General features: G+C 45.6%; 1 protein-coding gene across 1 annotated transcript in view; it reads right to left on the bottom strand.

Moving 5' to 3' along the window:
* MYO1E (myosin IE) overlaps nt 1–25,611 on the bottom strand; it is a 110,124-nt gene extending 84,513 nt beyond the window's left edge. Inside the window, 1 exon segment of the mRNA XM_079953186.1 lies at nt 25,452–25,611. Within this exon segment, the coding sequence (XP_079809312.1) occupies nt 25,452–25,454 (3 nt within the window). The 5' untranslated portion in view covers nt 25,455–25,611.
* Between the last annotated feature and the right edge of the window lie 273 nt (nt 25,612–25,884).

Below are 25,884 nucleotides of genomic sequence, written 5' to 3'. Positions count from 1 at the left end.
ATCCCATGCAGACTTCCATGTTTTGGACTACAATTCCCATCAGCCGCAGACCTCATGGCTGTATGATGGTGAGACTGATGGCAGTTGTAGACCAAAGCATCTGCAGGGCATCAGGTCGGCAAAGGCTGCCCTGTGGTGCATGGTCCTACCAATCCACTCCTAGTCTTATCATATAGGAGTCCTCTTCATTTGCTCCCTGGTATTTCCATGGCCTGAAGCAATACTGGGTCAGATGCAAGTAATGGTGTGGCTCTGTCTAAGGCAGTTTCCCATGCTGCCTTCTCCAAAGACTATGAAGACTGTACTGCATTAGTATGGCATATTCACACTGCTCATCAGGCTCCAAAGAATCCAAATCCTGCAACCTGTCCAAATTATGCCTGCTGGGTGGGCCGTGGCCCAGCAAGAACATCCTGAGTATGGAGTTGCTGGACCTCCTGGTTGGCATCTACTCCAAGTGCAGCCATGACTCGCTGCTCCTGAGGGACAGGCTCATCTCTATGCCCATAAAAGTCCAATATCCAAATATAGCAAGAGACAACTTCCCTTTTCCTCCCAGCACAATGCAACTGACCCATGAGAGTGTGCAAGGAGACCCTTAAAAGGGCATACTCGCTACCACTGGATTTGACCAGAAAGGCATTGTTGTCATGTCCTGTTGCAGTTGCTATCGCTGCTGCAGGGACTGCACTCCGCAGTGAGTGGTGAGTAGGCAGCCTGCCTGTTGCTCTGGCAAACAGAGAGGCCAGCTTGCCTTTTGTTTTCTTCCTTGTTTGCACACCTGCATTTTCACAGCAATAGCAACAAAGCTCTGGGGATAATTTTTCATTCCATGACTTCACCTGCTAGAAGGAAATCCAGCAAACCTGCATAAAAGGAAGTACGTTTAAAGCATTTGGCAAAGGAGAGCAAAGGGCCACTACAGCTGAATTTATTTTCCCAGGATTCAGCAAATCCACCTGAAATTATACATATAACGCCATCAACATACATGGAACTTTATGCAAAGTTCTATAATCAGACGAGTTGCTCTGCTGCCTGAAAAAGCTTCTGTTCTTTTTGTTTCTTTTTAAGTAACAGCAAAAATATTTATGAGTCTCGTTCGTTTCTTTGAGTATCGGAAGTCAAGCTATTATTTTTAAAAAAAAAACACTGGCACAAATGTGAACATAGCAATATCTCACTCTTCTTCACACACACCCCAACATCAATAGAGAAACATACCACATTAGTCCTTTATCCTCCATCCCTCAGTGCCTCCCTTCAAGGACAATATAGATTTGTACTTGAGGGAAACTGTATTTTCTATACGCTTTATTTTTTTATTTATTGCATTTATAGCCCACTTTTTCCACTAAACAGCTCAAGGTGGCACACATCATTCACCCCCTCTTCATTTAATCTCCACGTCAACCCTGTGAGAAGCCGTGACTGGCCCAAGGTCACAAGCAGCGAGCTTAATGACTGATTGGGGAGCTGAACCCAGGTCCTGGTCCAACACTCAAACCACTACACACACCACTGATTTTAAGTTGTTCCAGGGGAAAACTTTATTTACAACATATTGGTCTGACTTGGACATAGCAGTTAAAAATAAACTATGGTTTAACACGAACAAGCACTAGTGTGCAGTCCCAGACCAGAGGCTGTTGCAGGCCCAAACCATTGTGCATGAGCTAGTGCTCAAGGTTTGCTTTTCTCCAAAGTACAAATTAAAGCAAATATTTGTTCTTGGCTTATCCATAGTTTGTTTGCAGGAAACAAACCTCAAGCACTGGTTCAAAGGTAAGACGAAGCCAGCCTCTGGTTTGTTTCCTCCCTGGGATAGCAAGAGCAGGTGCAGAGGAGGAGTGAAGCAAGGGCTTTGCTAACAAAGGACACAAACACTCTTCTTGTTCAATTTGTTAACATTTGGAATAATTTCTGCACATTTGGATTATGTGGTTTCATAAAATAGGACTACAGTGAATAATAATAATAATATAGCATGCAAAACATGTTTACAAATGTGGAGGGAGACTTGTGTAAAGGTTTATTGCTTTTTTTAAAAAAAGAGGCTTTATTAAGTTTTTACATCATATATAATGTACATAAATGTAAAACAAAACAATTAGAATAATAATAACAAAACAAATGAGTGTCGGCTAACAAAATTGTAAATCAATTATTGTTTTTTTAAAAACTTTCCGGTTACTGCAGAGATGAGTTATGTTTGATGCATGTTTTACTGTGTTTTTATATTTTGTTGGAAGCTACCCAGAGTGGCTGGGGCATCCCGGTCAGATAGGCAGGATCCTACTACTGCTACTAATAGCAACAATTTTATCATTTATACCCCATCCATCTGGCTGGGTTGCCCCAGCCACTCTGGGTAGCTTACAGCATATCTAAAAACATCAAGCATTAAAAACCTCCCAATACAGGGCTGCCTTCAGATGTCTCCTAAAAATTGTGTAATTTTACTACTAATACTAATAATAACAATAACAATAATAATGCAAGCCCTTCTCTGGGACCCTGGATAAGTGTGTGTTGAGGAGACACCCCTCAAGTAGCCCCATCAAAACAACAGCTTCCTATTTTTTATTCAGTTTCACCTGGTGTCACAAGTTTTTTTAAAAAAACCAAACAATGTATGCTTTTCACAGATCACAGAGGTTGTCAGAATCAGTTTTACTAATGTTGAAACTTTCCTGCTGGTACTAATTAAATTCATCTTCAGCATTTCTTCTAAAGGAACAGAAGGAGTTGGTGAAGAAGGTTCAGACCATATGAAAAGAAGGAAGTTACTAATGGTGTTTTGGCAGAGGACCATCTTTGGTATTGCCTTCCCAAGTGACTTAACTGTTCCTGCATAACAAACACAATAGTTAGGCTACACCCAGAGCTGGCCGGACTGAATAAGTAACCCAAGCAGCGGTTTGGAAAGGAAATATGAAGGGGCACAGAGGATGCCATGCATAATGGGAGACGCACAGCTCAGAAATCCCTGGCAATGGATGCTGGTGCAGAACTCTCCAGCTCAAACACTTGCTTAAGGCTTCCTGGTGAACCAAGAATAAATTTGTATGTAGGTGCCAGGCATGCGTTCCTAGGAGAAAATAAGGGGATAAAAGCCACAAACCTCTCCTTCTGCAACCGACTCATTGGGTGACACACTGCTTTTTTCTGGGGGTACACAGGGGTATGCATACCCCTAAATATTTTGTGAATCTAAGTTTGGCCTCATTGAGGGGCAGTATTTCAGTACGAGTAGAAAAATGAAAGTACCCCTAAACATTTTTTTTTAGGGGGGGGGAAACACTGAGGTGACGTTAAGCAAGTCTCATACCACAGCCTCATCTACAGGTCTGTATTATGGGAATAATGTCAGTTTGCCTTACAAGGCTGCTGGGGCTGCTGGGAAACTGGAGTAAAAAACATCTGGAAGGCACCAGATTGGCAAAGTCCACTGTAAGGATTTCCAGCACCAGGTCCTTTGAAGACTTGTACTAGATATGTACCCTGGATGTACCACCCTTTATCCCCCAAGTGATGCCTACCTGTCAATCAGCTGACATCTCCAGTTGGCAACCCAGCCAGATGGGTGGGGTATAAATGATAATAACATCACCACCATTATTATTTCGGGTTGCCATATTTCAAAAAGCAAAAACAAGGACACACCGAAAGATGTTGAACTCCCGGATGTATGGCAGCCCTCTATTATCACAGCTGTTGTTGCTGTTAGCTGATAGGTGGGGCTCAATCCTACTGGGTGCTGCTTTGCCAGCATGCTCCCTGAAGGAAAGCAGACACTCCATTCATCAGCTGTTTGGCGCTGTGGGGAATGTGCTGGCAAAGAAGGCAGGTGGGACTGCCCACCTGTCAGTCATCTGATGTCATCATGATTTGGCCCACAGGGGCAAAAAGGTTCCTTACCCCTTGCTATATACAGATTCCTATGGGACGCGGGTGGTGCTGTGGTCTGAACCACTGAGCCTCTTGGGCTTGCCAATTGGAAGGTCAGCAGTTCGAATCCGTGCGACGAGGTGAGCTCCCATTGCTCAGCCCCAGCTTCTGCCACCTAGCAGTTCAAAAGCATAGCAATGCAAGTACAGTGGTTCCTCTGGTTACGAACACTTCTGGTTACGAGCTCCGCTAACCCAGAAGTAGCTGCTTCTGGTTGCAAACTTTGCCCCAGGATGCAAACGGAAATTGCATGCCAGAGGCGTGCGCGCAGGGGGAGGCCCCATTAGTGAAAGCATGCTTCAGGATAAGAACAGTTTCAGCTTAAGAACGGACCTCTGGAATGAATTAAGTTTGTAGCCAGAGGTACCACTGTAGACAAATAGGTAATGCTGCGGCGGGAAGGTAAACAGTGTTTCTGTGCACTCTTGCACTCATCAAGGTCTTCCGTGAACCAGTAGCAGTTTTGTCATGCTGGCCACATGACACAGAAAGCTGTCTGTGGACAAACGCCGGCACCCTCAGCCTGAAAAGCGAGATGAGCGCCACACCCCATAGTCACCTCTGACTGGGATTAACTGTCCAGGGGTCCTTTACCTTTTTACATTTATATAAAACCTTGTTTGATCATATGAAAACTGCCTAGCTTCCCCTTATTCCTGTTTTACACTTATCAGGGAGCCCCTGTGTGTTTCGCCCAAAGATACAGACCAGAGGAAAAGCTGCATTTTGTAATTCCAGAGATGAAGAATCAACTGCTTGCACTCCCCTCCCCACCTCAACTCCAGTAAACTAGCCTGTTTCCTTCTAGTGCAGGACACAGCCCCATTCACACTGTTGAATTAGGATTCAACAGCTGCCCATCCAGTCAGTAAGTTTCGAGCCAACCCAGGATCCTTCTCTGCTGCTTTTAACAACATAAAAAAATCTCACTGTGGCTCTTTGCTAAGCATGGATCCTGCAGTGAAGCACAAACTGGCCAATCTGGACTCCAGAGCAGTAAATACTCAGTTACATTAGTAGACCACAGCAAAGAGACGATCTTGCAATTAGTGTCTATATTTATTACTGTGATACATGCCTAACCCAGTGATGCCACACACAAAAATTATCCATCTGGTATTGGCAAAAGGGACAGATGTAAAACATGTGAACTTCTAAGGTCTGGAAAAGAGAATCCCACCCCGCCTCAGGCAGAGCTGTAGCTATGGGGGTGCCAGCCAGGTTTTTTGCTCCAGGTGAAGCTTCCAAAAGGGTGCCATTGAGGCTCCCAGACTCTGTGTGTGTGTGTGTGTGTGTGTGTGTACACAAATGCGCATGGCGGGGTGCCAAACTAGGTCTTTGACCTGAGTGAAATAAAGCCCCTTCCTTAGGACAATATCCATACTTTAAAAATCAATCAATCCTCTTCTCCAGGCTCAGCATGCCCCAACTCTTCCTCACAGGACTAAACCATTTTCTTCCATAATGGCTACAGAAATCCAACCACTATTACCAGCATATTTTAGGGTGGTAATTTTTATTTCATGGTAGGTTCCCAAAGAATTGGCTCATTTTTAAACACATGAATTGAAGAACTGATCTGCATGGAGGAGGAGGATCCCACCCAGCTTTTGCACATTAAATAAGCTCTTGCAACTCAACCACATATTTTCAGGATGAATTTCAGTCCTGAAATTTAAAAGGGATCTGAAATACTATTCATTTCTGTCTGCTGCGGAGCCAGATGCAAAGAGGGTTAATAAGCAACAGAAGCCAGAACATTTATCTAGAGGAAAAACTGAATCACAAACATTCTTCTGAGAAATAAACCCACAAGGAACATACAAGTCATGTTTAAACTGTATCATGATACGGATCTCAAGAGTATTCAGTCCAGTATGAAAAAGAGAGAGACTGTACTGTGTGCATTGAAAAGAAGCAAAAATGAAGAATGACAATTGGTTTTGGAATTCCAGCTCTTAATAAATAATAATAATAATAATAATAATAATAATAATAATTTATTATTTGTACTCTGCCCATCTGGCCGGGTTTCCCCAACCACTCTGGGTGGCTTCCAATAAAGATTAAAAATACATAAAAATGTCACACATTAAAAACTTCCATAAACAGGGCTGCCTTCAGATGTCTTCTAAATGTCAGGTAGTGTTTATCTCTTTGACATCTGATGGGAGGGCATTCCACAGGGCGGGCGCCACTACCAAGAAGGCCCTCTGTCTGGTTCCCTGTAGCTTCATTTCTCGCCGGGAGGGAACTGCCAGAAGGCCCTCAGCACTGGACCTCAGTGTCCGGGCAGAATAATAGGAGTGGAGACACTCCTTCAGGAATACTGGGCCAAGGCTGTTTAGGGCCATTCAAAAAAATATAGAATAGTGAGTTGGAAGGGAACATGTATTTCACAAGCAAATGAATTACAGCTTAATATGTTAAAGTAAGGACTATTAGATACAACCTTTCATTTTTACTGCACCCTTCCTCCCAAGGAGCTCAACTCAGGGCAGCAATCACTGACCTCTCTCTTCACAACAACCCTGTGAGGTAGATTATCCAAGAAGTAGAAAGTGACCCAAAGTTACCCTGGCTGAACAAGAATACACCTAAATACGTAACACATGAGACTAAAACTATGAACCAACAGGAAAACCTCAGCTTAGTTTTAGCAAAAGGGAAGAGAAGGACAAAATTCCTCGAGTGTGTTTTGAGAAATATGCATTCTGGTCTTCAGACTATTCCCATCAGCCCAGACTACGTATTTCCCCTCCACTGCTTTGAGGAATACTATTGAATTGGCTCATTACACAGAGATGCTGAAGCCTCAAATCTGCCCACCTCACTGGCTTCAAAACTAATGGAATGCAACCCTAGGAAAAATACTCTGGGACAACAGAGGATAAACACATTTATAGATCAGTTCCTGCCTCTGGAACAGCAATAGGGGAAGAAAGAATGTGGCAGTGGCTCACACTGACTGCAGCTGTTAAGTCTGGGGCACTCAAATATGTACCTTGTAAAAATGAACAAGTCAAGAAATCCAAGAATAAATACAATTAGCTCTGACCACAACACTAGTTATCTTTGAAGCCCAGAGGCTTTTTGTTTTTTTAAAAAATAGCTAGCATAGGCATGCTGCTTTCTTGCAGAGAAGCAAAACCAAGGCCATTGATGGCAAGCCAATGGAAACAACAGCTAGGGCAGGAAGGCATAGCTTCACAGTCAAATCCTAGCTCAGCTGTGGACAGCTAGCCATCAGCCATTGCCAACCTGGTGACCTCCAGATGTTTTGAACTACAGTCCCAATATCACATGGCTGGTGGCAGGGGACACCCCCAGCCCTTTGTGGAGATTAAACATGAGGCTTTCTGCATGCAAAGCAGATGCTCTACCTCTGCCCTATGGTCCTTTCCATGGGTCAAGTTTTAGAAAGGGAGGCAACACCAGACCATTTTTCACATTCCCTGGATTCAGGACATTGTTCCTTTCTAGAATTAAATGGAGGAAAGAAAAGCGGAACATATGAACATCTGTTTCCCAGTGAGCCACTGCCTCTCTGAGTCCCTTCACACATTTAGGGTTGCCATACTCACATGAAGGGATTGTGAATGCTTATGCATCTTCCACCACATCAACCACAAAGTGCATTATATAATGTACAAATTAGTTCCATTGGGGCACATCCATATTGTCTTTCCCCAACCTGCTGCCATCCAGATATTTTGGCTGCAACTCCAGTCAACCCTGATCCCTGGGCCAGGCTGAACTAACTGGGCTGATGGGCATTTTAGTCCAAAGCATTTGGAGAGCATTTGGGAAAGCTGGTATATAATGCAACACCTTACAGGGTTACCCAGAAAACCTAGGAAGCTCTATGCTGCCCTAGCGCTTACAAACTAAAATAGACAGGAGGGAAACAGGGGGAGGTAGAAATGTGGTCATTTTCAATAACACATACTTAAAGTTTGGTTACATTTGGAAATGAGGGAGGGGCTATGAATGTGCTCATTTGGATTATTCTCCCTTCCCCTCCCAAGTCTACACTCTGCGCTGACTTTCATGGTTGTTTTATTAGCAGGATTCATCTCAGGGAAGGAACAAAGCACCACATCAAAGACTCCTGGCAGTCCCTAACAAGAAATAACTCAGAATGCAGTTGGTATTCTCTTGCCTGTCACCAATATGGCTCAATGACACATCCCTTACAAAGATGAAACCATAACATCTCAAGTTAACTCAACATGGGGAACTGACACAGAGAATTAAGAATGTAGCAGGTTTAGAGTCAGGAAATCTGGCAGCTGCCTTGCCATTGGCTTTGGCTTTGTTGTACTCCTGCCTAACAGCCTAAACCTGACAACCATCCCTAAAGCAGGTTATGCCACTGCGTCAACCTGTCAGGCAAGTCCCTGTTTCTAAGTATCTCCATAGCCACTTAAGGGTTTTCAGTGGCAATTAGCAGTAGCCATGTTACTTTGATTCCACGCTCTGCCAGGAGAGCAGAGCAAGACACTTTCTAATACAGTGGTACCTCGGGTTAAGAACTTAATTCGTTCAGGAGGTCCGTTCTTAACCTGAAACTGTTCTTAACCTAAGGTACCACTTTAGCTAATGGGGCCTCCCACTGCTGCTGTGCCGCCGCCGTGCAATTTCTCTTCTCATCCTGAAGCAAAGTTCTTAACCCGAAATACTATTTCTGGGTTAGCGGAGTCTGTAATCTCAAGCGTCTGTAACCCGAGGTACCACTGTATGGGTTTTCTACTCAGATCTGCTGCCTTTTGCTGTGGTTCTTCTGGCACCTTGCAAGATAAGCCCCCACAAACCCTCTCAGGTCAAGGAGAGCAGATCCAGAGATGGAAAGGCTGCAGTTCTATGCTGGAGTTTCTTCTTTGCACACAAAGGGTCCCAGGTTCAGTCCCCACTGCTATCCCCCTGTTGTCCAAACTCTTGGAGAGCTGCAACAAACAAGCAGCATTCTTCAAACTGGTGCCCTCCAGGTGTTGCTGTACTACAACTCCAATCATCCCTGATCATTGGAGGACATCTGGGGAAGGGTGGCACAGACTACTGACCCAAGGGTAGTCACTCAAAGCTTCCTATGCTCTTGTAGCCCAGGCTTGAAGACAGCCAGTCATTGGTCACATATTTTTAAAAGATGAACAATTACAGACATTTTTGTAAACTGGGAAAAAAACACCCAATTCCTTGTTATTAACCTGCTGCACTGCCACAAGTGACTGATCTGTTTACTCTCAGACTTATACTCCACCCTTCTTCCTAAGACCCCAGAGCAGGTTACAAGTATAAATACGACAATAATAATAATAATAATAATAATAATAATAAGAAGAAGAAGAAGAAGAAGAAGAAGAAGAAGAATTTATTATTTATACCCCGCCCATCTGGCTGAGTTTCCCCAGCCACTCTGGGCAGCTTCCAATCGAGTGTTAAAAACAATACAGCATTAAATATTAAAAACTTCCCTAAACAGGGCTGCCTTCAGATTGTCTTTTAAAAAGAAGACAGCTGCTCATTTCCTTCACATCTGAAGGGAGGGCGTTCCACAGGGCGGGCGCTACTACCGAGAAGGCCCTCTGTCTGGTTCCCTGTAGCCTCACTTCTCGCAGCAACATCTCAACCATCTGTTAGATAAAAATATAAGGGCCAAACTTAAAAGTTTGCACCAAAAAGGTAAGGTTTTCGGCTGTTAAAATCACTGGACTGTGACTTGTGAAAAGGCAAGCAAATAAAAAGTTAGGTGTGCTAGTAGTGCTTGTAAATTTATTCCCAAGCCTGGTACAACTCAACAACCAGAATCTTTTACATGACAACAGATGTCACTCAATAAAAAGGACTCTCTTGCTCTCTCATGCTAGTACATACCACTCATTTTCTAAAGTGTTCCCCCCGCCTCTTTTAGCACTACTGAGGCTGCAACTCCACCCAAGTGCAACAAAGCATTTGCCAAAACTGAGGCCCTGCTTTGTAAGAGCCATAAATCAAGGCTGCAGCCTCCAGACGGCAACCAGCCTCAGACATACAGATTAGTCACAAGGGTGACAGCAGCAAACAATTTATAGATGTTGGGCTCAGCAGACCAGGTGATTCAGCTGACGAGTGCAAGAGGGCTCTGAGAGCCGCCTCTGGCTTCCTGTGTGGAGATGCTTGCAGCCAGTTGCAAGGAGGCCTCTCAGGCCAATGCCTGGGGTGCCAAAACCGTCTCGTAGCTGAGGAAGAAGGCGGCTGATCTAAGTTCCAAATTAACTTCTGGAGGAACAAGGACTGGGTTTTTTTTTTCTTTGATTCAGCCAATTTTGTCAGCAAAAACTAGGTTAAAGAAACACATCAATGTAGGTCGACGGTAAGCTTTCCACCACGAGCCAACACAACAGAATCTGCTAGAAATTAAGCCTCTGGCTCTAATTTGACAGAGGTGGAACAAAGTGGAGCAGCAATGCCTCGCAGTCGTTCTCAATTGCTGAGGCTGCCAAAAAATAATACAAGCAGACCAAGAAGTTCAGGTCCCTGGTTTAATGGAGTTAGAGAAACTGTTCACATTGGGGTGAAGAACCTTTGACCCTCCAGATGTTGCTGAACGACAGCTCCCATCAACCCGAGCAAGCATGGTTACTGGCCACAGGTAATGGGAGCTGCGTTCAGCAGCATCTGAAGGGCCAGAGGTTCCTTACCCCTGTGCTAACAAGATGATAACTTTGTAGAAAGGAAGTCAGGATGAAGGGTTGAAGAGTCTGCTTTGTCATATACCATGATAGCCAAGCATTTTGAATTGCAATCAATATTGTTGTGCTCATCTGACTTCTCTGAGGTCAGGTTCCCTTTGGAAGGAGGTCACTAGAGGCTTAGTGAAACATGTGAGTTGATTTACTTACACACACACACACACGTTGAAAGTAGAGGGAGACACATAGCTCAAGTACTCAAAGAGACCACCAAAGTCCACTGCTCCCACATGAGATCTCTAGAGCAGTGGTTTCCAATTGGCTATTTACTGAGGACCCCCTATTTTTCAAAAGTCAAGCCATGGACCCCCTACTTTTGAAAATTTAGATAAGTCTATGATAGTTACCTGTGCAAAGCAATTTTTTGAAGAAAATGTGGGATAGCCCCTAATAAGCAAAGGATTTTAGGTATACTAAAAACAGACCATAAAATTTGTGATATTACCACAAATTGCCTATCCCCACAATAGGAAAAACTTGTCTCCATTGCTCTACTACATCTGAATAATTTGTGTCCCTAACTTGCAAGTGTTCTATATGCAGAAGGCTTTTTATATGAGAAAGTATTCAAATATGCTATTCCTTACTTGTAACCTGAGGTGGTACATCTTAGCAAAACTTTGCAGCATCTGGTCCTGCTAACTTGCACATTCAAGACATAGGTGAAGGCTTGGTCAGGGCTTGATAAACTATTGGTGAAAACTGAGTAGAAAACAGCTAAAATTTTGTAGTAGTAATTTTTTATTAATATTTAGTCCTCCTGTGCCCAAGTTTCATCCCCTGGCTTAAAGAGATTAATTAGTTAAATACGGTACTTATTTGGAGTGAGGTTTTTATTCTTGCTGATTACCCAATAGGAACAACCAGCTTTTTAATTTATTAGGATTCTGCCATACATCTCTTTCCTCCCACCCCCAAAAGTAGCCGCACAGCTTCCCACAGAAAACAAGAAAACAACATTCATGCAGGCTGCCTTTTACACTAAATAGACCTGGATGATGTATTGATACATCACCCAGGACTGGGATGAGGGGCGGACCGCAATGGCAGCTTCACTCGGCAGTATATCGCAGGTGAAACCACCACCACTCTTGGCTCCCTCCAGTTGGCGCTGGTAGCAGAGGGACTCAGGAGCCGTGGCAGTTCCACCAGCGATATACCACTGAGTGAAGCCACCATCCCACTCTGCCCTCATACTGACAGAGGGAGAAACAAGCTGCATCGGTGAGGCGTAATCTTCTCTCCCATGAAGACACATCAAATGGATAATACTATCTGTCAACACTCTTTAGTTAAACTCCAGTTATTGCTGCACACACAAATCACTTTTTTCTCCTTTTACCCTCACTAGAAATCTCCGTCTGTGTGCACTGGGCTATATTTCCACCATGGTTCCAAGACAGTTATGTGCATAGATTACCGTACCTTATGCAAGGCAAAGGGAAAAGTCAGGCACCCTTAAGGAAAACTACCATTGAACATACAGTAGATGCAATCCAGGAACAGAGTGGGGGTGCAGAGGAAAAACTGCCTACTTTTCTTCTACCAATTACCATTCCAGCTGCTTCCTTCATACCCACCTCTACACAGCATTTGAAACCTCCATTGTATGCAGAGGAAAGTGAAGTAACTTTCAGGACAATTGGAGCAAATATATCTATAGAATACCAGAGGGAAAATGATTAGGTGCCCCTTCTCTGCCCTTCCTATTTTCCATTTACGGTACTTACACATCAGTGCTTACAAGGTCTTGAAGATATTTTTACAGCAAAAAGATACTCTAGTTTTATTTTAACAAGATGACTTTATTGGAGGAGAGGATAAAGTTAAGGATTAGTCCATGGAAAGAAGGAGAGCAGTGCTGGTGGTGCCCCTATCGGTTGTGATCTTCCCCAAAGGTATGTGTCGCTAACTCTCTGGGGACTGCAAACCAAAGCTCTGCATTCAGGGTTTTAACCAAAGCCTACAACCACAAAGCCACCAGCATGCAAACTCATCTTATTGCATTTACAGTTCTGTGGTTTTAAGACTGTGGCCAGCATAGCACCACATTCAAGCAGGTACGTAATAGGAAGCATTTAACTGTTCAGCCACCTGCATTCTTGGATCATCTAAATTAAAAGTTGACATGAAGCCTCAGATAAAAAAAAAGCAGTACAAGTTGTCCCACTTTGACTGATGGACTGCAGACAAATAAGAATAGCAGGGGGAGAGCCTCTTCTCATACTGGCCAACCAGATGCCTCTGGGAAACCAGCATGCAGGACCAGAGCTCAAGAACACTCTCCCGTCCCACGGCTTTCAGCAACTAGGTATTCAGGGGCATTACGGCCTTCAACTATGAGGGCAGAGCATAGCTATAACTGCTAGTAGTCCCTGATGGTTTTCTCCTCCATGAATGTCTAATCCTCTTTTAAAGCCCTCCAAGTTGCTGGCCATCACTGCATCCAGTGGGAGTGAGTTCCAAAGTTTAGCTATGTGCTGCAGGAAGAACCTTCTGGAGTCTCTGGGAGAATAAACATCTGGCTGCAGTGGCTTCCAAACAGGTGTACAGTCGTACCTTGGAAGTCAAACGGAATCCGTTCCAGATGTCCATTCGACTTCCAAAATGTTCAGAAACCAAAGTGCAACTTCTGATTGGCTGCAGGAGGTGTTCTCCCCTTGCATTCTTGGGATGAACTTCTGTGGACATCAAGGCTGAAGTGTCCATGTTTACTCAGTAACTGCAATGTCTGCAACACAGCTCTCCAAGAGTGGGAATGGTGTCCCCAGCATAGCCTAAATTGTTGCCTTCCTAAACTATTCGGTGGCTGACAAACAAAGAATATTCCTCTGTTTCCAGAAAGGCAGTCTAACCTTCATGAGCTGCCACAGCTGAGTTGCCGAAATGTCACACCTGTCATCAAAATCAATAAGGCAAGAGAAACACCATCTGAAAAGGTAACCCTGACAAAGGAAGCATTAATAGGTACCAAAGTGGATGGCAGAGAGATGAGAAAACCCTTTATAATGAGTACATATGCACGCAGGCATAGTGCTCTCCCAAGAGCCACACTCTGCAGCACTTTCACATGCTATTATGAAAACATAGGATCTAAACCAGGGGTCAGCAAACTTTTTCAGCAGGGGGCCAGTCCACTGTCCCTCAGACCTTGTGGGGGGCCAGATTATATTTTTTTTTGGGGGGGTGAATGAATTCCTATGCCCCACAAATAACCCAGAGATGCATTTTAAATAAAAGCACACATTCTACTCATGTGAAAACACACTGATTCCTGGCCCGTCCGCAGGCCAGATTTAGAAAGCGATTGGGCCGGATCTCGCTGCTGGGCCTTAGTTTGCCTACCCATGCTCTAAAATGTGTGTTAGATGGACACTGCATTGAAGAGGCTGCAACCCTGGAATGTCAAAGAGTTTCTGCTAGAAAAGTTACTGTAGGAGATTACAGTGGTACCTCTAGTTATGAACTTAATTCGTTCCGGAGGTCCATTCTTAACCTGAAACTGTTCTTAACTAGAGGCGTGCTTTCGCTAATGGGGTCTCTTGCTGCCACTGCGCCACCGGCACACGATTTCCATTCTCATCCTGGGGCAAAGTTCTCAACTTGAGGTAACTCTTCCAAGTTAGTGGAGTTTGTAACCTGAAGCTTCTGTAACCTGAGGCGTTTGCAACTTGAGGTACCATTGTATTATATTAGAATCTGAACATTATTTATTTGTTTAATGCATTTATATCCCATATTTTTCTCCCAAAGGGCTCAAACTGGCGTACACAATTCTCCCCCTCTAATTTAATCCCCCAAACAATCCTGTGACATAGGTAAGGCTCAGGGACAATGACTGGCCCAAGGTCACCCAGTGAGCTTCATGGCTGAGTGGGGATTTGAACCCTAGTCTCCCAGGTCCTAGTTCAACACTCTAACCACTACACCACCAGAAAGTATTCAAAAAAATGTTGCTTAAATGCAGTGGGCTGCAAGTGCTTGATACCTCAACAGTAAATGCTGCAAGTTTGGAAACAGATGCAAAGGGACTGTTATAGATTGTGCCCCATGAAGGTAAGGGGCATTAACCCTTTTCCGCTGCACCTGTGATTTGAACTAGGGAGGGAAAATCCCATTGGTGCCAATGGGAGCTTTCTTTGTCATGCAAACAGCAGGCACAGGGACCCCCAATCCAGATCAGGACCACTGTGTGGACAGATAGTTAAACCCCCCACCCCACCAGAGTTCTGATCCATGTTGGGTTCTCTGAGCCTGCAATTTATACATTAAATAATCACTCCACACTTTGCTAATTACATCATCTAGTTTGGCCTCTGACCTAAAAGGAAATGAGCTAAAGTTGAATATGTTTATACAACACCCCACCTGATCCAGACATCAAGTCATTAAAGGGGCAAAGTTCATAGACTTGCATTTAAGGGCATCAGTTTCATAACTGTAGCACAGCAAAGGCATTTGTGGCTGTGGCTTGGCACCCACCATGATCAGGGGGCGGGCGGAGAGAAAGAAAAGACCCTTATGCAAGCTTATTTACATGAAGCTTCCAATGTACTGTTGAGCAGTAATTCATGCTTCATTTGCAAAGGGAGTCTCAGTGCTGAGCAATCCACCCACCCAAACAGCCCCAGCCAAGTTAACTCCACAAAGACTGCAAGATCCAACCTAACTGTCCTGCATGTCTATAGGGGGCATGGAACTCAAAGTTCTGCTGATGGGTTCTCAGAAACAGGTCCCAATGATTTCAAGGGACCCAGTTCCAAACTCCATAGAGCTTTCCAGCTGCCAATCCAGAGATTCTTCCTTTAAGCTTCAAATCCAGAGCTGGATCAGAAGAGACAGCAGCGGTAGCTCCTGGGACCTGTTTTATCTTGTGTACTACAAAAGTGAGACCCCAGGTCTCATACACAGCATGCAGGGAAGGGTGCAGGAGATAGGATCAGTGTGGCAAGAGTTTTAGAAAGAAGAGACCAGGCTACACATTTATGTGCACAGAACTTTATGAAACAAATATATTTCACACAAACATGTCAAGGTTTGCTTTTTTTAATGCAACAGTTCTGTAGGATCAGTATTGCAAAGGAGATGTTTTCACAATTTCTGCCTCTGGGAAACCTTTCACTGATCAATCCATCTGCTGCAGAACAGCTGCATCTTGGACGTGGAGCCTGGAACATTCCATATACCTAGTTCACAAATGGCCAGCCAGGCGCCACCATCAGAGTCAAAGCTGCAAGAGGCATCAGTCCAATTGACGTGAGGAGCTCTTAAGAAATCCAATACAGCTGCCATAAGAAACTGCCTTGCACCGGGGTAGGACACCAGTATCCATCTAGCCCAGTCCTGTTCATCTGACTCGTAGCAGTTCTCTAGCCTTTTTCTAGGTCTACAATCAATTTTTCTTATTTTTACTGGGGATGGTGGGGACTGAACTCAGGAACATCTGCAAACATGAGTTCAAGTACAGCAGAAACATGTCCACTGTTACCATTCTGATTGTCTAGTTCAGTGATAGCCAAACTTGGCCCTCCAGCTGTTTGGGGACTACAATTCCCATCATCCCTGACCACTGATCCTGTTAGCTAGGGATGATGGGAGTTGTAGTCCCAAAACAGCTGGAGGGCCAAGTTTGGCCATCACTGGTCTAGTTCAAAATCCACCAATTAGCTCCCAAGGTAGCCCAGGGCTGCTGAAAACACTATTTGCAAGTCACTGCTGTAAAGGTAATATTATAACACCTCTGGGCCTAACTACACCTTTTGGTAACTGTTTCCTGTTTTTCTTCAATTAATTGCATGCACAGGGGGGCAGGAATTGGGATCACAGTGCACAGAGAAATGGGAAGTTTATACCTCTCCTCCACAGGCTTAGAAATATTCCCATTGTTTCCAACAGGATTCTTCTCTCTCTAAGCCTTGTAGCTGCACAGTTGGTCAGGTGTGTTTTGTTGTTGTTGTTTTTTAGGATGGGGTGGTGACTAGGGAGGGAAGGGGATAAATCTCTCCTCCCTTCCTCTGTGCTGTGATCCTGACAGTAATTTGGAGGGAGATATGCCTGCAATTAATTAATGAAAAACAAGAGCCAGAGCTGCACAGTATGCATTAAACATAATGTGGAGCTGAACCCTTGGCACTGGAAGGCTGCAGACATTGTCTTGATCTGCCCAGAGTGTGGATTCCTTTTCCACTTCCTGCCCTTAACAGCTCTGTCAGGGAATCTCCTTGCATCCTTCTTGATAGTGACGCCCTGTGGAACACCCTCCCTTCAGATGTCAAGAAGATAAAGAACTACAGTGGTACCTTGGTTCCCGAACTCAATCTGTTCTGGAAGTCCGTTCAAATTCCAAAATGTTCACAAACCAAGGCACGGCTTCTGATTGGCTGCTAGCCCCGGAAACAATGCCTACAGCTGAAATGGATGCTCAGCTTCCAAAAAACATTCGCAAACTGGAACACTTACTTCCGGGTTTGTGACGTTCGGAAGCCAATTTGTTTGGGAACCAAGCCATAACTTTTAGAAGACACCTGTAGGCATCTGTATCAAGAAGTTTTTAATGTTTGATGTTTTACTATGTTTTTATATATGTTGTAAGCCGCTCAGAGTGACTGGGGAGTCCCAGCCGGATGGGAAGAGTATTATTATTTCTATTATTATTATTAACAACCCACTTCACAGGTAACTGGTAGCTTGCCAGATGGTTTCACCCTAAAAGGGCAATGTGTTGGAAAAGAAAAGCAAGCACTTCACATTTTATTCTGCAATGGAAGATCTATTGCAGTGGATAAAAAACACGGACAGATCTGTTGCATCAGCAAATTAAAAGTGGTGCTGCGGTGCTCAGACTGCTGTGTTGGGGCACCACTGTGCAGGATGCAATGACAGCACAAACACTTAGAGAAGACACAGCAGCCCAAAAGAGAATCGTTGGTTTCCAGTTTTAGGTTGGTTTAGGACAAGAGTGGGCCAGTGCACTTTTCAGAAGTGCAAAAAGGGACCAGTGCCAACAATCTCATATGCACCCTTAAAAATTTTAATAAATATTATTATTTAAAAAAAAAACAAAACAATCTCATATGCTGCACAGACTAGATCCATCAGCTCAAGATTTCTTCAGCCATACAAAACTACTTCGGAAGACTTGACAGACTGTGGGAAAAGATTACCAATAGAGGTAATTGTCTCAGTTTTGGGGTGTTTTTCGCAGTGGCAGACTGGGAGATGAATACATCTGGCCCCCTGGAGTATAATTCCTCAAGGCACCTATCACCAATATAGAATCAGAATAAGCAGCCTACAAGTCAAACCATCCGCCCATTTATGTCAGCAGTGGCTATCCACTATGCTTTCTTATATAGGGCTCAGATTTGGGCAGGTGCTCACCTTGGATCTACAGAAGCTGTTCGGTCTAAGTTCCTAAGGCAATTTTTTTCTGTTCCATTCTGTGTTTCAAATGCTTCATTGCGCTTGGAGGCTAATCTCCCCCCTGTTGAATTACAGATTTGGTGCAGGACATTTAATTATTGGCTTCAGCTAAATTTAAACCTCACCAGTCTACTACCCTTAGTATCACAAGATTGCCATGAGAGCACTTGGACTAAAATTGTCAACCTAAAGCTTTACTTTTCTGGTTTATCACCAGAACAGTTATTAACACTGGGCTTCAGTAAAGCAAATAATTTAGTGACAGAATAATTTCGCCACGATAAGGAAATTTTGTCCATGGTATGATTATTTTCCACCTTGTCATTTTGATACAGTAGCACCCTATTTGCAAAATTTAACAATTCCAAAGTACAGATGCGCTTTGACTTACACAAGATTAAATATACTGTCTTTATATGTACTTGAAAGTCAATTTCAAAAAACATCTGCTGGAAAAACAGTTACCGGTATGTCCATGTGGAGATGACAGTATTGAATAAGTAGCTCACGTGCTTCTGGCTTCCACTCTTCATAAAGATTTGAGGAGTGAGGTTATTACCCCTCTACTACTATCCATACCAGGTCGCCCAACCATTGCTACTGTGTCCTTCTAGCAAATCAAGGTAATCAGGTGACAGCAAAAACTGCAAAAAATTTAGCTGGGAAAATTAGAAAAAGATCTATTATTTGATTATTGATGTAAACCTCCAGAATGTATTTTGTAAAGTTAGGTTTTTACCTCTATTTTCAGTACACTGTATTTTATTTTATTGCTATGACTAGTGGCTGATGAAAATAAAGGTTCTTCTGATTCTATGTTTTTGGCCTATTTTTATTAATAACATCCAGGTACAGAATAATAAAAAATGTCTTCAGAAGTACAGATATTTGTCAGGCTCTCTACTATTTCAGACAAGAGTCTTACGCAGCCCTAACTGGAGATGCCAGAGGCTACTGAAGCTGGAAACATTTTCCATGCAAAGCAGGCTCCATCGTTGAGCTATCTATGAAGGGATGGTTCAGGGGTCAGCAAACGTTTTCAGCAGGGGGCTGGTCCACTGTCCCTCAGACCTTGTGGGGGGCCGGACTATATTGGGGGAGTGAATGAATTCCTATGCCCCACAAATAACCCAGAGATGCATTTTAAATAAAAGGGCACATTCTACTCATGTAAAAACACGCTGATTCCCGGACCGTCCGCGGGCCACATTTAGAAGGCAGTTGGGCCGGATACTGGGCCTTAGTTTGCCTACCCATGGTTAAAAGTGACACAATCACAATAACAAATTTTGCAGTAGATTGTATCTAATCTTAATTTAGGAGCAAGGCAAAGGAAAAAGAAAGAGTGAGAGATTCAGATTTTTGACCTCAAGTGTCAAAATGTCTTGGGTCAACCTGGATTACCAGTTTAACCTGCAGCACAACATTTTTCTCTGTCAGTCCTATGGTTGAAATAAGATGCATTCAAGGCGTCCACCTGACTCCCCTGCCTGCCTGCCAACAGCCCCAGGGCCAAAACAACCAAAAGCAATCACACCTGTGTGTCCTGAACACGGCTTTGCCTCTTACTGACTTCAGAGGAGCTTGTTTAGTGGGGCTGGTAAAATCCCACAAACACCAGTAACCAGTGTGTCCAGCGACATCCAGGCTCTACTGAGACTTGAGGTGGACTGAGAAGCAGCCATGGACTCTGATCCAAGTGGAGGATGGAGCACAAGCATCTCACCCAGAACAGTCTGGTAGCATCTTGTGCTTCATGGCTCAGGTTAAGGAGCCCTCCATCCAGACAGGCGGATTATTCTCACGTACGGAATCCGTTCCGGAAGTCCGTTCGTGAGTCGGTCCAGGTCGCTAGTAGAAGCACGGTTCTGCGTGTGGGCATTCGGAGGCAGTGTCATTCTGCACATGTGCAGATGGCGGCAGCTGCTTCTGCGCATGTGCAGATGACAGAAGCCGCTTCTGTGCATGCACTAACAGCAGAAGCCACTTCTGTGCATGCGCGAATCGCGGCAAACCCAGTATTTACTTCCAGAATTGTTTGCGAGTTGAATGAATTTGTAAAGGACAAGGCTACCAATGGCTACTAGCCACTATGACTAGTTGCTGGGAATCGCAAGCGGGCAGAGTGTGGTTTCGCTCATGTGCAGCTTGCAGGCTTCCCACAGTGAGAACAGAATGCTGGTCTAGATGGACCATTGGCCTGATCCAGCAGATTCATCTTTTTTTCTTATGTTCAGAGGCTATGGCTTCACAGAGGCCTGTGAACCCCCACTGGCCTCTTGCATCACCTGCCCATGTCATCACCAAGTCAGAGGTGGGGGCATGTGACAGCTGGAGGTGTGGAAGCAACCACATGCCATGGTGGATAAGGGTTAATTACAGACTCAGCTATTAGACACCACCATTACAGCACTGTATGCTTTAAAACAGTAATCCAATACAAGCCTCCACAAGTCAACTGTGCCAATCTTTGGCCCTCCAGATGTTTTGGACTAGCTAGTACAGCTGTTTTCCCATCAACCAACCATCATACAACTGGGCTGGAGGTGATGGGAATAATGGTCAAAAACACCTGCAGGACATTAGATTGAAGATGGCTGTCTTCAATAAGCAAAGAAATCTGATGGATCAACTCATAAGCAAGGAGGGATCAGAAAAAGGTCTACAAGTTTTCGCAATAGATGTGTTGTATTTTCTCTCTTCTTTTTCAGAATATCATGTTCTCTCTGTCTTCAAGTGTTTAAAAAAGATAGAGGTTATCAGCCTGCAGTACTATTTTCAAACCAGCCGTCCTGCAGACACCTATAAGTTAAGCTTGTCTAACAATCTAACCACCTGGAAGCTGTTTACTCTGAAAGCGAGCGACCGGCCTCTGTGTGGGGTTTAAATTATCCTTGAAGGCTCATGAAGCAGCACATGTGGGGCATGGGTGCAAAGCATTCCCAATGGGTCACCTTGTGAGGAGAGAAGGTTCATGCAGGGCAGTGTTCCCAAAACTTATAATAATTGCATACCCCTTTTGAGAGTTTAGTCTTACCCCTTCCCAGGCAAAGACATTTAGGGGGCATTTTTAATAATAATATTTTATCCAGACTAGAGCAAATACTATACATGTGCTATTTTAAAAAATAAAAATAAAAGTCTGCCCTATATCCTTTGAAATCTTTTCACATACCCCTGGAGGTATGCCTACCGCACTTTGGGAAACACTAGAGCAGGGCATCATTATGGTATCAGAGCAGACTCCAAAAGCCCTCCTAAGTCAAGCCTCAAGGTTAGGAAAAAGTCACCAGTGATGGCTGGCCAAAGAAAACAAGAGAAAAGCTTCCAGTCTCTTCAACAGATAAAACAGGCAGCCATAGTCAATTAGAGGAATCTGCTGGAACAGCACAGAAAGTTCCATCTTTTCCCAGCATCCTGGTTTCCTACCAGGTGCCTCTGGGAATCCCATGAGCAGGGCACCAACTCAGGAGTCTTCTCTCCCCCCCCCCCCCCGCTATTTGCCCCCAGCATCTGCCTCTATTTAGCCTGTGAAGAGGAGAGATCTCCACCGCCATTGATCTGTCTAATCCACAGTTTTTAAAGAGTTGGGGGGAAGCCCAAGTACAGTAAAAGAATGGCAAATATATTGTTCTGGCTGTCCTTACAACCATCTGACAAGGCAGTCCAGTGCTCCTATCTACACTGCATAGGTGAGGGAACTGAAACATAACCCTTTGTGTAAGGCAGAGCCCTAGCTATGGGGGTAGGGGGGTGGGGAGAGGAGGGCTAGCCAGTGTTTTTGTCCCGGGTGAGGCTTCCAGAAGGGCACCACTGAAGCTCGCAGCCTGTGTCTGTGCATGTGTGTGCAAATGCACATGGTGCCAAACTGGGTCTTTGACCCATGTGGAATAAAGCCTAGCTTTGCCCCTACATAAGGCCACAGAAGTCCCTAAGTTCCAAAACACACTGCCACCTCACCACTGCTGCCCAACAAATGAGGCCCAGGTGGCAGGCCTGACTGTTTCACAGAAGCCAGCAATGACAAGATGGTCATCAAGCCTCTAGTGATCTGCTGGCACAGTGGGCTTAGCTTGGCAGCAGGCCACACACTGTACTTGAGGGATGGGCTTTGGTAAGAAATGTGATGCGTAAGAACAGGGGCAGGCAACCTAAGGCCCAGGGGCTGGATGTGGCCCAATCGCCTTCTCAATCTGGCCAGCGGATGGTCCAGGGATCAGCGTGTTTTTACATGAGTAGAATGTGTCCTTTTATTTAAAATGCATCTCTGGGGCATTTGTGTGGCCTAAGAATTTGTTCATATTTTTTTTCCAAAACATAGTCCGGCCCACCACATGGTCTGAGCGACGATGGACCGGCCCACGGCTGAAAAAGGTTGCTGACCCCTGCCTAAGAGACATTGTTTGAAGCCTCAAAGACATTGTCAGGTGCCTTTTTCAGACCAGCTGCACTGTGCAAAACAGGAGCCGCACCCCAGAACCCACTGCAAAGTATTGTCGGCTGCACCTCTTGGGTAGCATGCTGCTTCACCCCTTAAAATCCAAGTCAAGCAACCACTTGACTTCCTTGCTCAGTTGGGTCGGTCACAAGTGTTTGCTTCAGCTTTGAAAAGGCAGACAGGCTTTAGTGGCTTCTTGATCTCCTAGAAGACTCAATGGGTCTTGTGAGGTAGCTGTTTACTTTTCCTCATTTGCCAGCAAAGGGTAGGAGCGGGGACCAAATTCCTGAATGAGCATATAGACAGAACAGCTTCTATGCCTTCACGTCATGCACCCTCCACCTCAAGCCAAGACAGTCCAGCTAACCTTGTAACTATGCCAACGCCCAGCATTCAAGAAAGGCATTCATTTGAGCCTTGAGGACACCAAGCACCTTCTTACATATGCAGGAATCCTGCCAGCTCCACCTCCAGGCTCTCTGACTTTTGCTTTCATGTGGTAAACAAAGAGCTCTCTAGGTAACCCATCCAACTAGTGAATTGTGCTTCCTTCCTCCTTTCCACCCACCTTGTGCTATAAGGAGGAGAAGCTGCAAGCAAACCAGAGCCTCTTTAAAGCACAAAAATAGTGACAGTTGCCTCACCAAAAGCTGGGCCATCATCACCAACATGTGGCTTAGCCCTGGCCTCCAAGTTCAGTACCCTTGGAGAGAAGAGATGGAGACTTCTACATGCTTAAGAAACTGGCACTGGCTCAGAGAAAGGAGAGGAAATAGAATGGACAGCTCTGAAAACGGCACCATCATCAATTTCTAAAGGACAATGAAAAGGCAGGCAGAGGTATCCATTCCACTAGTGGGTGGTCATCAGAAACCCAGAAGTCACTGGGAAGACCAACAGCCTTGCAAATCAGCAGAACACCCAGAACAGAGTCAGACTGCAAAAACCAAAGAAAATTTGGGGACATCCTTCCAGAAGTATTGAGCAGAGGATAAAGAGAAGTAATGCAAGAGAACACAAAAGAGGAAGCCAAGAGCCAGGAGAGCATGTTCTGGAGCTTATGGGCCTGCCGAGAACATTTTGATGCCAAGAGGTGAGAAATCCAAGGGGCACTTCTCCACCACCGCCCCTCTAGACGCAATTCTGCAGAAAATTCTCCTGCACAAGCCCCATTGAAATGAATCAGAGTTGCAGCACAATGGAACTTGTGCAGGAGAACTTTCCATAGTAAGACTGGATCTTACGCATCTCTCCCATTCTGAGACACTTACATATGGCCAAAATCCTCATGGTAGGCAGTAACGAAGCAGAAGTAAACAGAGAAAGCACAGCATGTGAACAAGGATCTCCTTTCTGGAAAGGATCCAGCAAGGCATTGAAGGAGGATGGCAGCAGAGGCCCACACATCTGCTGAATAAGTTGTAGCATGAGTAATTTGGGTGGTAAAGCAGCTCTCCACTTCCTTCTCATGCCAGGCTAACCACCCCCCATGGAAATTCAGAGCAGATGTTCCCCAGCACCCTCCCACACACTGACACCCCTCCTCCTTCAAAAAAGCACAAAAGTAGCTCCAGAAACTCCTAGTCCAGTCTTCACAAACCAGGGCACCAGGCTGCAGGGGGGACCGATCACAGTCAACAAAATAAATCTGATGGCAAACCCTCCAAGTGTCCCTATTTTCCAGGGACGTCCCTGAATTAGAGAAGCCGTTCCTGTTTCTGATTTGATCCCGGAATGTCTCGCTTTTTCTCAGGATGTCCCTATTTTCATTGGAGAAATGTTGGAGTAAAGAGTTATCCAACCTGTGAGCCGTCTGAAGGCAATCCTGTATACAGAGGGTTTTTTTAAAAAAAAAAGTTTACTGTTTTATTATGTTTTAAATATATGTTGGAAGCTGCCCAGAGTGCTGGGGCAACCCAATAAGATGTGTGGGATATAAATAGTAAAATTATCATTATGGAATGGGATGTCCCTATTTTCACTGGAGAAATTTTGGAAGGTATATGATGAGAAAAGGTGTTGTTGGACTACAACTTGCATCAGCCCAGCCAGCACAGCAGCGCTAACTCCAGCCCCAGGCCATGCTGCCAGGAACTGATGTGCGTTTGGGAAAGCCAGAGCACAAGACCAAGGGCCTGCTTCCTAAGGCGGACACTGATTCTCAAGAGGCAAACATGGAACTGTAGAGATGGAAGGGACCCCAAGCATCATCTAATCCAACCCCCTGCAATCTCAACATGCCATCCTTCATCCAGTTTGAAACCATACAGAACCCTGCTTAGCTTGCCCCATGGGCTAGCAGTTTTCCTACTGCACCCCCGGCCAAGGGGTTGCCAGCAGCTCCTTGGCCCCCTGCTGATTTTACACGGTCGGCTCCTCGCGAGAAGGGCCTGGCCAACATTCACTCCGCCTCGCGGAGCTCTAAACAGCGAAATACGCCAAGGACGTTATAGACACAAAACTACACCGCGGCGCAAAAGCTTCCATGGGCCACAATCCACTCCAACCGAGAGGGAGAGAAACAAATGGGCGCAAATCCGAGGAGGCTTTTTCCTGAGTAACTAACTGCCCGGGTTTTTTTTTTTTGGGGGGGGGGTTAATTGCAAAGTGCAAAAGACAAGAATATCTTCGGTGGGCGTGTGATGTCTATATTTCTCTGGCTTTCCCTCCGCCCCGGCTGCAAACAGAGCTTCGGAGCTTCTCCGCTCTTGCAGAACCAAGCGAACTTCCTCGCCCGCGACTTTCCGATTTGGGCCCCGAACCGGGCGGCGAGGGCGGCAGGGGAGGCTTGGGTCCTCCGCCCGGCTCCGGGCGCGAAGAGGCCGCGCGCGCGCGCTACGAGCCGAGTGCCCCTGGTCCCCCGCGGCCGAGGCCCAGCGAGGCCGGCGCTCTCGGGACGCCTCACTCACCATGGCTCGCTCGCTGGCTGGCTGGCTGGCCGGCTGCGCTCCGGCTCCGGCTGCTGTCTCGCTCACTGGCAGGCTGGGCTTAAGGCGCTCCGGCCCGAGCGCGGCGGTGGGGAGGCCGGCGGGGCGCCCGCGCCATCACACAGCCAGCTGCCGCCGCCGCCGCCGCCGAGTCCTGAGGGAACTTTGGAGCCGGCGCGAGTGGAGCTGGGCGGCGCCTCCCCTCCGGGCTCCTCCCGCCGGCCGCGCCTCGTTTCCCATACAAGGCCGAAGCGGCGCCGGCCCGCCCAGCCTGCGCGCCCTTTCCTGAGGGGGAGCCCGGCGTGGAGCCAGCGCAGGCGGGCGGCTCTGCTGAGGGAGGCTGCTGCGCGCTGCACGAGCGCCAGGCGGGAGCCTACTGCCCGGTCCGCGCATTACAGTCCTGCCCTCCCTCTCT

The sequence above is a fragment of the Podarcis cretensis genome (assembly GCF_951804945.1).
Source record: "Podarcis cretensis genome assembly, chromosome: 14".
Lineage (NCBI taxonomy): Eukaryota > Metazoa > Chordata > Lepidosauria > Squamata > Lacertidae > Podarcis > Podarcis cretensis.
The sequence above is the reverse complement of the archived record's forward strand: the minus strand, read 5'-3'. Positions and strand labels throughout refer to the sequence as shown.